Below are 12,074 nucleotides of genomic sequence, written 5' to 3'. Positions count from 1 at the left end.
TGTGTCGGGATGCATCTTCTGCCAGCATTCGGGCAGCTTGGAGGTGGCAGAGGGGTCCCTGAGGAGCTGCCCATCGGAGCCGGGTTGGGGTTCGGGTACCGGAGGTTGTGACGATCCCAGGCAGGCAGTTTTGGCTGCATCCTCTGGAGGGCACTTGTGCTGTGGCTGCACACCCTGAACTGCAGCATCAATCTGTGCCCAGCTCTTGGGTAACAGCGTTTCTCTGCTGGTCCTGCCACGTTCTGCCCTCACGTGTGTGCTGGCGGTGACGCCGAGGCTGGCGCTCTTCAGACCGACCTGTGCGCTAGGACCAGCTTGCAGGATTAGGATCTAATAGCTTTAACATCCCCGTGAGCCCCTTTGTCACCCGGCGCTGGGTGCTGATGGCATCTATGGCCAGGGAGGCTCCTTTATCCCTGGCACTGGAAAGAAACCCCTCCATGGAAAACATCCACCCAAAGCCTGTCACTGAGGGATGGCTTTAAGAAGCATGGGGATTGTGAACAAGTTGTATGGAAACAACCAGTGTGTAACTTTCTCTTTATCCTTTTCTCCCCTCAGCTGGAGGTTGGCAGTGATGAGGAACGTAAATTAAACGTGAGGTAAGCAGAGCTGCTTGGCTCTAACCATCATTTCCACTGTTGTTAATTGCCTGCCATGTATCCCAGTCCTGATTCCTGGGCAGGACTCCAGCCTGGAGCTCGCCTGGAGGGGGTTGCATGGTCTCCAGGGAGCTGAACACTGGGGTGATCTCTCCCTGATCAGTTTGGTTTTGAGATGAGTGTTTAATGAACTGAAAGCATGAAAGAGGGTTTGGGGTTTTTCTTTCCTGGGAAGGAGAAACTGGAAAATTGCTCCTCAGCTCTGGCCAAAGCACTTCACTGTTATCAGTGTCTGTGTCTGCGCTGCTGCTCTCTGAGATTGTGGCTATGGGTTGGGAAGGGGAGGGCTCTGCTCCTTCCTGGGTATTAACCATCGGGAATTTGACTCCTTTGATACCAGGGTTGTGTAGAGCCACTTCGTGCAAGGGGCTGGAAAAGAATGAGGTAGCAGCTGGAGAAGGGGAAGCTCCTCTTGCTGGCCTTGCACAGAGATCAGAGGTGGTAACAGTGAGGCTGGTTTGGGACTCTAGTCTAATGGGGTCTGAGGAGTTAACATGGATTGTTGACTTTAAAGCCAGCTGCTGCAGACAGCTCTTACCCTGTCACCTGTACACCCCAGTCTGAGAGATAAAGTGAAAACAACAGTGGTTCAGCAGGCCTGGTCTCTTCTCCTTGTTACTGCTTCCTACGTTAATTATCCTGGTTTCAGGTAAAAGCATTGCAAATGAACCCACTGACAATACACAGCTAAAGCACTGGGTTTGTGGCTACTTTTGGTCTTCTTGCAAGCCAGGCACCAGCATCCATCACTGACCAGAGCAATCATGGGGGTAGATGTAGTGAGACTGGGCTTAAAGGCTGATGCTTTCTTCTAGCTGTTGAAAAATGCTGCAGCAATGACTCTGCATACTGAGAGCCCAAGAGCTTCCTCTGGCCTTCAGTCTCTTGGGGCTGCTCTTCTGTCTATGATTTTCAGGATAAGAACCAGGTAATTAAATCATCAGATAGACCTCGAGAATAGGATGGCTTTTGTGCAGATCCTTTGCTGTACTTGGGGGAAACGCTGCCAAGGACTGAAGAGAATGCATGGCCTTGGTGTTCACACAGCGTGGCTGAGCCCTGAAGCTCCTCTGACGGGGAGGTGGGTAGATCCTGTCCCCTTCCTGCTGGATTCCTCGGGATCAACGAGCTGAGACTTTACCCAGTGCCCATGGGGTGGCAGAATTGTTCAACTTCATTGTGCTGCTTCTCCAACAGCTGAGCCCGGGTCTCCTGTGTTAAAAAAGGCTGTGGGTAGGTTTGTGGATCTTTAAATCCTGGTCTAGCCTTGCTGGAGAATCAGGTGGCAGCTCTGCTTTGTCACACATGCCCTGAGTGCTGGGGTCAGCAGCCCAGTGCCTGACTTTGCAGACCTCAGTGATGCTCATGGTCAGTAAATGAAGGGTTCTTGGAAGCAAGACCCCTTTGCTGCCAGCTCAAACTGTTTCATCAGTACAGCATGAATGTGCTATTACACACTGATGATATACTTGCTCATCTGCTTGCTGAGCAGATTATTTTCATTCATCCCTAAAAATTCCAGGATTTTCAGTGGAGGCTGTGCAGTTGGGTCTGGTTAGATTATTTTATTGGAGGAATAGGTCTGTATCGTGGTTTTATAACATCTTGCTGCTCTCTGGTCTAAGAGCAGGAGGCTTTCCTTATGGTTTCTGTCTCCTCAAAATGCTTTTCTCTCTTGTTTTCTCCCTGAAACAGCCTCTCCCCTAGCACAGGCTGAGGGGACATGTTCTGGGTTCAGCTTTCTGTCACGGATATTGTTGCTTTGTGCATTTTGTTAGACTTTAAATGTGCTTTAAAGTCTTCCTTTTCTCCCACTTCCCCAAAATGCTGCAGAAGCCTTGGTAAGGTAACATCCACAGTTTCCAGCAGGCAGCCAGGAGTCCATTTTGCTTCCCCAAACCCTTAAGTTTTACGTGATTGGGGTCCACTGGGTTCAATGGGATTTTTCTTACCCTGCTCCTTGGTGCAACCCAGTTGACTTCCATTGCTATCCATCAGCTGGCTCTCTAGCACAAAGGAGATGTTTTACAAAGCCAGTGGTGTTGTGAGTGTTGGCTGTCGTGAGCTGGCAAACACAGGAAGATAATCACTGGCTTTAATTACAAACACAAGTGAGTTTGTGACCTTTACCGGCGTTGGCTTTCCAGTTGCCCTCTGCATGTGGTCAGAAACAGGGTGGGGGGGGTGGTTTTGGGCACTTCTGCAGGGAGATGGAGGTTGAGCTGCTGCAGGAGCCAGTTGTCTCCAGCCTGTGAGCAAGCCTGCAGATCGATATGGAAAGAGCTGTTCCTGTTTGGCACCACTAAACCCAGTTTCAGGAGCTGGCAAGAGCAGCAGTGGAGGTAAAGGTTTCCAGGATTTGGGCTTGTGTATATTTGCAGAGTGCTTTAGTGGCATAGGCTGTGCTGCTGCCTCTCCATGTAGAGACCCTGCCCTGAGAGCACTGCCTGGAGCATCCAGTGTCCTGCTGAGCGGTGATAAAGAAAGAGACTGGGGCTCTTCCTGTCTTTGCTGATGCCATCCTGTGTACCTTGCCGTGTTACTTAATGCTCCTGAACCTCCTTCTCCCATCTGCAGCTTGGCAGATGTCTATTAGCTCATCTTCTGAAACACTGAGAGTAAAGCATTAGGTCTGTTTGGTTTTATTCGGCAATAAAACCTTTCAGCTGTAAGAGGCATCTGGCTTTGGAGGTCTGAGGAACCTACAGCTGTTTGGGATGGGTAGGAGGCAGCACGTCCCCCTTGCTTTCCACCTCATTTACTCACCTTTGTGTTCTGCATGATGACCTGCTCAGGAAGGAACATGCTGCACCACACTGGTTTGATAACCAGCTCTACAGTCCCTTTAGCTAATGGTTTTTTTTGCTGTAGTTTAGTGAAGTGATTTTCTCTTTTGAAGGTAATGGAGTTACACTGGGCATTGGTTTGACTCGGTTCTGTGTTTGCTGCTGGAATTAGGTGAAGCCCTCAGGTTGCTGTAAACTCCCTTTGCAGCTCAGTGATCAACAGGAGGAGTAATTACAGCAGGCAAACCCCTTACAGAGCATCACTGGGTTTAGATTGGGTGTTAGGACAAATTTCTTCACTTAGAGGGTGGTCAAGCGTTGGAACAGGCTGCCCAGGGAAGGGGTTTAAAAGACATGTATGTGGCACATGGGGACATGGTTTAGTGGTGACCTTGGCAGTGCTGGGCTAACAGTTGGACTCGATGAGCTTGATGGTCTTTTCCAACCGGAATGATTCTATGATAGACTCCAGAGGACTCGCTATGAGGAGGCTGTTGGGTTAAAATCACTGTAATAAAGCAAACTCCTTGCTGGCCTCATCAGCATGGAAACTTGAAGGGTGGATGCAACTGCACTGTTCAGGCTCTTCTTGCTGCACAGAGCGCCCACCACAGCTGGGGATGTTATTTATGTACATTATATTTTAATGTACCCAAAATTACTTATTAACATCCTGATCTTTAACTCTTTTAGGGATTTGTAAGTGTGTTTTGCTGGAGGGAGTCCCGACTGAATGACCTGTATCTGCAGCTTTGGCCAGGTTGACAGTACTGGGAGCGTGCAGGGGCTGGGGGTCCATCAGGCAGCAGCCTTGAGGATGCGTTTGTGGGGACAGCAGCTCATTACACACACGACACGTCCCACTCACTGCAGTATTTATTGTCCCCCAGTTACTTGGTGGGAGCTCTTGGGGCAGAAGCTGCTGATTTTATTAACTGTGCAAAACAGGACGCTGAATCACATCCTGGCAGGGCTGCAGCATCCTGCCTTAGCGTGCTCCGTACAATGGGGAGGCAGAGTCCCAGGCTTGTGACCCCTTCTGGCCCGAAGGTGTGGCCATGGAAGCTGATGGAGATATAATTAGACCTCTACATTAGTGGTGGGTTGTGTGGGGTGTTCAAAGACCACAGAGCCGAGGAGCCTGCGCTTGGTTGACACTTATTTAAGCTCTGGCCTTTCCAGGAAACTGTTGCTGACTTGAAGTTGAGCAACACGAGGAGTTTACTTGGATGCTGGGAGAGTAACAGCAGGAGGTCTGCCAGCGCTCAGAACTCGATATAAATACCCTTTTCTTTTATTCTTTTAGCTTTTTTTTCCGCGAAGCCTCAGCAGTTTGGCTTGAAACAAACCAACTGGCCCCGTTATCAAAGGTACTGGCTTGGCTCTGAGTTCTGTTCCTGTAAAAGGCCAATGTGGTTACTGTTTATTTAGGTGTTAGAGCTGGGTCAGAAAAATATTTTGGTTCCAAATGCCTCGATGTGAAATACCTGAATCTGTGATAATCCGTTGCCAAGATCTGTGAGTCAGGGATTTCGCAGGCACATCAGAGCTGTGGTCTGCTGACAAGTGCCCTTCAGATGTGACATGCACAGAGCACCTTCATGGCCATGGCTTTGCTTTGCATGAAGAGAATGTTGGGTTGTGGTTTATCTCCCAGACATTCACCTATCACTCTGCAGCGTTTGAAGCCCTGATGCAGAATCACATCACTGCTACACAGAAATAAACCAGAAAGCAAAACAAGCCAAAAATAAGTCTAGCCTCAGATGGATGCAGACCTGTGTCCTTAGGTGTCCCTTAGTTGTTCAGGTTCATCTCGGATGAGAAGAACTCTTCTATGCAGAGCTTGCCTTTCCTCTCTGAGGGCTTTAGTCCAGGCAGGAGTCAGTGATGTTGAGCTTGTACAGCCCGGGCAGGTCTGCATCAGCTTTCCATGACGTAAGGTATGGCTGTCCATCCCCAGGGTGTGACCTGGCAGTGGTTAACATCACTGCCAGAGCTGTTTGTGTGCACACACCTCGTCCCCTTGCAGCCAGTGCAAAGGTTTCTCTTTTCCCACAGGAGAGGTAGGTTTCCCTGCATCCTTCCTGGGACAGGAGCAGGAGCACACACGGAACCATCTGAGCAGCTGATGTGCTGTGCGTCCATACCCACCTCAGCTGGTTCTTGCTGTTGGTATGTCAAGGTAGTGCCCATTACACCAAACACTCCCCAGCACTGACCTAACACTTGTAGAGCCCGGAGTCTGTGCCTCATGCTCACCAGCACAGAGACCTTGTGCAGAGGGACTCACCAAACCTACTCTAGCTCACCAATGCTTCTTGACGCAGCCCTTGCTGCAGGAGCCACCAGTGAGGGTGGCTGCCGGGGGGTCCGTGGTGTGCTGCTGGGCAGAAAACCTCTGGGGCTGAGCAGCAGAGGGCAAAGCATCCAGGAATGCAGGAAAGGGGACAAAAGGTCCCTTTCAGCTGTTCCAGAAGGCTGCCAGGTTGCCTGTTTGCTCTGTCTGCCATCCAAATGGTCACGTCCAACACTCCCATCCCTGTGGGGACCACTGCCTGTGGGCCTGCTCACAGCCTGCCTGCGTGTGGGCATCTCCCTCCAGCCCTGCAGAGCGTTTTGGGCTACAGGTGTTCTCTCTGCAATACTGATGCTGCCGGTAAAGGATGGGTTTGGAGTGGAGGAGGTAAAGAGGGATAATCCTGGGGTTTTTACCAACGATTCTGACTCTATGATTCTGTGATGTTATGATTCTTTTCCATCTTAAGCCAGCTTTTCCCCTGGCTGGTGGTCTCCTACACCCTTGCTGGGGTGTACCTTTGCCTTTGTGCTGGCTGGAGCCCCTTGGGGAACCAAGGCAGGCTATGGTCTAGCTGAACACTGGAGGTGGTGTCTGGGTTGAGCTGGAACTGTTCTCACTCTGCTTTTACCCCACATGATCCGTCTGGATTTGACTTTCTTTTTCCACAATACCAACGTGTCAAGTGCTGCCTGGTCTGTGCTGCCTTTTTTGGAGTCATTCTGAAAGCCAGCAGCAGAGCTGTTTCTTGGGTTGCTGTGCCACCGCTGCCTGTAGGATTCTCAGTTGTGCTTCCCATGCTGTTGCCTCTGTCCTGGCTGACCTTCGTGTGCGCCGCTTAGAAGCTGCTTTCTCCATCCTTGAAGCTATCATTCACCTTCCTTTTCTTCTCCAGTGGCGCCGGGGGAGAGTTTCCACTTGTTTCTCTGAGAGGCACCACTGAGGGGGGGGAAGTGGGGTGACTTAATGAAATGGTTTAATGGATTATAACAATGAGCTGACAGGAGGAATGCAGGAGGATCGGCCCATGTGCTGACAGCTCGGCTGGGGAGGAGATGGGAGCTCCTGGCACTCCTGGGCTTGCGGTCTGTCCTCTCCCTACCTGCGGTCACAGAACAGCTATGGCAGTAACGTGGCAACAGCATCATCCCAAAACGGGACGTGTAGGAGAACACAGGGTGTCTTGTAGGGTGGGGGAAGAAGGGAGACAGTGTTCTGGGAATAGCCGGCTTCCCTCAGCCCACCAGGGTGCTGGGGACAGGGCTGCCAGGAGGCTCTGAAGAGTTATTTCTCCTTTCCTAAGCACGAGAGAAAAGTTTCTTTATAGCAGCTCAATGGGTAGGTTGAGGTTTGGAGAGGATCAGGCCTCAGCCTCTCGAGACAGTGGCTGTCACCAAAATGCCATCACTGGGAATCTCAGGAACACTCTCTGTGGTTCCAGCCGTTCATTCCAAGCCCATCACGTAGCTGGATGATGCCATGATCAGCCCCATGCCTTTTTGAACTCTGCGATCAAAGGGATGAGCAAAAAGGATTCCTTTTTCCCTGTGAAACAATCTCTTTATTTTATTTGGCTCTTCACCACCCCAGGCCTAGGGATTCCTGGAATTTTCCTGGCTGTTTGGGAGCTCTCCCGCTCACTGATTTGTGCTGGAATGGGCACAATCCTGATAATTTGTCTGCTTCCCTCTTCCTTCTCTTGGCTGGTTTATCCATGCTCTGCCCTCAGAGCTGTGTGTTGCCCTGGTTGGGCTCCATGTGGAGCTGGGTGATCCCTGCTCAAGCCCAGTGTGATACTCACCCGGTACTGGAGGCACTTCACCACCAGTCCATCTCCATTGGGAAATCAGCTTTTGTGGGCTTCATGATTGATTTCAGCTTTATCTTTCTCCCCTTTGTGCTGGAGGAGGGTTTGTATCTTGTGCTGTGAATGGCCAGCAGTGTCTCCAGCCCCTCTTAGCATTCCTGCACTGTGGATGTGGCCCACGCCTTGCAGCTGAACAATACATGCTCAGACTCCCCTTTTGTTGCTGCACTGCTAAGAACAGGAGAGCAAAGCCTGCCCTGGCTCTTGCTGCCTGCCTGACTGCCTTGGAAATGGATGGGGAGATGTTTGCCCCTGTGGGGAGGCATTACAAGATCCCCTGTGAGCATGGGATGCTGCCTAACCTCCTTGTTGGGCACCTGCAGTTCTGATCTCAGGTCAGGTTCTCATCATACCACACAGTCTATGCATGTGTGCAATAGGGCTTTGGTTTAAAACCACATTTCAAGTGTTGGACAGGGTGCCCAGAGAAGCTGTGGCTGCCCCATCCCTGGCAGTGCTCAAGGCCAGGTTGGACACAGGGGCTTGGAGCAAGCTGCTCTAGTGGAAGGGGTCCCTGCCCGTGGCAGGGGTTGGAGCTGGAGGAGCTTTAAGGTCCTTTCCAACGCAAACCACTCCATGATACATAGAATCATAGAATAGGTAGGGTTGGAAAGGACCTTAAGATCATCCAGTTCCAGCCCCCTTGCAATGGGCAGGTATGATATGGAACTGGTCCTTCCCTGCTCCTGCTGCATAGCCCCACTCCATGTTAAGCTGGGATGGTTGTGGTGATGCTTGCTTCTGTGTTTGTGAAGGTGATGCCTTTGTGTTTCATTTGGTGTCTCCGTGGCACTGGACTCTGTTTGACCAGTGTGTGACACAGAGCAAAGGCCGCTTGGAAACACCCAAAGTGCTATTTTAAACAGCATGAGAAAGGACTTGCTGCTGCTGCAGCTCCTGTGGCTGTTTCTCAGGTTGAACAGTAGCATGTCAGCCACTCGCTTTGAAGTTCATTTTGTTCCCTGGCGCTGTTTTGTGTTGCTCAGGCTCCTCCTGAAGGCCCCTCTCTTGGTCAGGAAGTGTTATCTGATGTTCCTCCTATCAAGCCAAAGCAAGCAGCCAGCGTGCTTTAATTGTCAGCGTGGCTTGGGAAGCAGGGAGCAGCTGCTCCTTGTCTTCCTGCTGCTGCCCTGCCCGCATCTTCCTTTCTCTTTGATGTGCTCCTGTCCAGCTTAGTTTTGTTGCTGTTTCAGTGTGCCCTGTTTCAGGATCCACCCTTTGGCACGTCAAGGGCCTGTGGGAGCATCCAAGGGGAGCTCCCCTCTCTGCTCCCAGAGCTCCCTGCCCTCGACCTGCACTGGCTGGAGTGAGGGTCCCCGAGGAGAGCACAAAGCAAAGCCAGGCGGAGCGGATGCGCTTGTTCACTACATGAGCTCAGCACTAAAACATGAGCTGGGAGCGAGCAGATCTGAGCAGCACTTGCACTAAGCAGGCTGCTTGGCTGTGATCAGCAGCAAACACAGAGATAACAAGTTCATTATGGCTCCAGAAACCCCGGGGGTCACTGGAGGTGTGGGGATAACCCAGGCTCCTTGGGCATCCATGTACGGAGGGATGCTGGGGCTGTGGTGGGATCAGCAGGGATACCCAGCCAGGCACAGACTGACATTCCTACGTTCTGCCTCTTTTAGCTAGACACTAGTTTTTAATCTTTGGACTGGCAAGAGGCTGCTGAATCAACCTCAGGCTTGGCTGTGTCTTCCGGGGAAAGTGGTTTTCCCCCTTCTGACTTCTGTGTATGGATATTTAGTTTGAGACGAGTTGTGTAAGATGTATTAATAGAGTGTTCTCTTGTATCCTGCAACAGGATTATGTCTTACATGAGATTCCCATTAAAACAGGGAACTCGAGGACCTGAGGCAGTCAAGGTTTCTTTGAGGAGCACACCACAACCTGAGCCCCAAGGGCAAGGCAAAGCTTAGGGAACCCTGTGAGTGGCAGCTGGTCCAGCTCGCTCTGTTCCACCCCTAACGCGAGCAGCTCTGTTCCAAAATCCGGTATATTCAACAGACTCCTTACTGGCATTTGTGGACCCGGGGGGCAGCGTTTTGTAACGCTGACAAGGCACTGCCTATTGTGTGCTTGAGCAACTGGACGTGTAATTGATGTGTGTTGCAGCCACGCTCTTCTGGAGCTTTCCCAAAGGGGAAGAAATATTTCCTTTTCAAGTTGAGCAGCACGGAGCCAGCGGATGGAGCAAAGGTTGGTGAAGCAAGAGACACAGGAGCCTGCTCACAGTGGGGCTGTGGCCATTAAGCACCTTCTCCTTGCCATCCATATGGGTGGGAAGGGACCTTAAAGCTCCTCCAGCTCCAAGCCCAGCCACGGGCAGGGACACCTTCCACTAGAGCAGCTTGCTCCAAGCCCCTGTGTCCAACCTGGCCTTGGGGCTGTGACAAAACCTGTGGGCTCTGCATTTATTCAAGAGCCTGAAGTGACTCCTGTAAAGCAGCTGTGCTGGTCAGGATTCCTGGCATCCAGGGGATGGGTGGCCGTGGATCCTGTGCCAGTGAGGCTGGGTAGGAATGGAACAGAGAGCTGCTTCTGCCCCTGGTCAGGCTTGTGGTGATGGTGAAAGGCGTACGTGCCATTCTGGTTTGTGCCTGGAGAAAGAACTAGTCAGGGTCTGTAAGCAGCAAGTCTTTATCGTGTCTGTGTTCCAGAGCTGCCATGCAGTGCTTTAGCTGTACAGGAATGAAGAGGCATTAGGCTACATGATGCTTATCTAGTTCTGTCCCAGGGAATAGGGGCTTCCTGCAGGCAGGGGCTGCTGCACTGATAGGCGCTGCGCTGCCTTGGGAAGCAAACAAACAAACAAAGTCTGGAGGAGGGAAGCGATTAGACGAGCCTCAGCTGGTTTCCCCCCCTCCTGAATGGCCCTCTTTCATCAGGAGATGTTAGGACAAGTGCTTTTTCAAGCCAGGATATCAGTGGAAGACACAGTGTTCTGTAAAAGTCATCCAGTTCCTGGGTAGCATCAACAGACGCGATTGCTCTGCTCCGCACTGAATATACGGCCGACCTTTTCTTTCCCTTCTTTTCTTTGCTTTTCGGGCTTTAGAAGCAAAAGGATGTGAGTTTTACAGCGAGTTATGAATCTTCTCAACTTTACTGACTTCTGTCTGACTCTTGGGCCAGCACAATGCTTCTGCTGTTCAAAGAGAACCAGTCCGAATTAGTATGTATTAGCCACTCGTTTTTCTGCTGCTAACAAATGCTGCTTACTGGGGCATTTATCACTGCTGCCGAGGGTCAAAAGTTGGGATGTTCTTTAATGGGAGGATTTTGCTGTTCTGTAGGAGATCTTTTTAAAGAGGCTGGAGTTTTGGTTGTTTATTGGGAGTGCAGGGTTTAAAAGGGGGCTTAAACTGGGTCGGGATGTTGTGCCGTGCGTGTTTCTCACTTCCATTTCATTTAGCTGTCTCTTGGAGCAGTTGTGTGAAGGGACTGAGAGTGAGGAGCGTTCCCAGAGCGGAGATAAGGCTCGCTGTGGGGTAATGCTGCCGCTTCCCTGTGATGGAAAATAGGAGCTTTGGCAAAGAGGTGCTTGGGTGCGTTCCCTCCGTTCGGCACCGTGCTGGCCGTGTAGGAATGGGAGCTTTTGGGGAGACTGGGGAGGTGGAGGCAGGCTGGCTCATGGGGAGCTGAGCTTCGTAAAGCTGGTACCCAGGTTAGGAAGCCAGCACGCAAAGAGAAGTCTTCCTCGGGCTTTGCTTCCCGGTTCAGTTCCGTGCCAACGGAGTGCACCGGGACAAGCACTTTGCAGGGTGGTTTGTCCTTTCCCTGCGGTCCCGTTCTGCCCCTGCAGCACGGCCGACCCATTTGCCTGCAACTGGGAATCTTGTGGTTTATTATGGAAGATTCCCTGACGCGGGAGGAGAACATGGGGCGAGACGAGCGCTCGGAGCAGGAGCCGCCGATGCCTTTGGGAGGGAGCTCTGTCTTTTCTAAGGGTTTTCCTGCTGGAGAAATCCCAGTCAGTGCTTTATTAGGGATAAAAGAATATCCCTTGGGATGCTTTTTCACTTTCTGAGAGAAGCATTTCCCAAAATCCTTGGGGCAGGAATACTGTGAATTATCTCCTTGTGCGTTATCGGTCCCTTCCCTGTGAGTGTGTGTGAAGCTGGTGGCTGAACCCCCCAGCTGTGCTGTTGGTGTCACTGCTTTTGTGTTGCTTCTGGCCTTTTTTAACGCTTTCCTGGGAGATCCGGGGGGGGTGAAGGAAACGGGACCCTTCCTGGCTCGCTATGGGAGGGAGGAGAATTCCCCTTTGCAGGAGTTCTGGCTGTTAGCGTGTGTGGCAGGCAGGAGCAGCTCCTGTTCAGGCACAGCTTGCTAGGTGGGGAGTGCTGGAATGCTCTGTGGGAGTGCACATGGAGGAGAGCTTGGTTTGAGTGCAGTTGTCCCACTGGCATTCAGTTGACCTGATGTGTGACTTGTGGAGCCTGGGACTCAGGTGA

General features: G+C 51.5%; 1 protein-coding gene across 2 annotated transcripts in view; it reads left to right on the top strand.

Moving 5' to 3' along the window:
• SSH1 (slingshot protein phosphatase 1) overlaps window positions 1-12,074 on the top strand; it is a 31,334-nt gene that overhangs the window by 3,656 nt on the left and 15,604 nt on the right. The window contains exon 2 of one of the 2 annotated variants that reach the window (XM_062615249.1): window positions 562-602. In XM_062615249.1, coding sequence (XP_062471233.1) covers window positions 562-602 — 41 coding nt within the window. Of the gene's footprint in view, window positions 1-561; window positions 603-10,380; window positions 10,793-12,074 lie in introns of those variants that run through there. The other variant, XM_062615259.1, reaches the window with a different exon arrangement.

Source organism: Pezoporus occidentalis, unplaced genomic scaffold (assembly GCF_034315485.1).
Source record: "Pezoporus occidentalis ecotype Australia unplaced genomic scaffold, CSIRO_AGI_Poc_V1 ctg102, whole genome shotgun sequence".
Lineage (NCBI taxonomy): Eukaryota > Metazoa > Chordata > Aves > Psittaciformes > Psittacidae > Pezoporus > Pezoporus occidentalis.
This window is presented reverse-complemented; position numbering and strand designations above follow the sequence as displayed.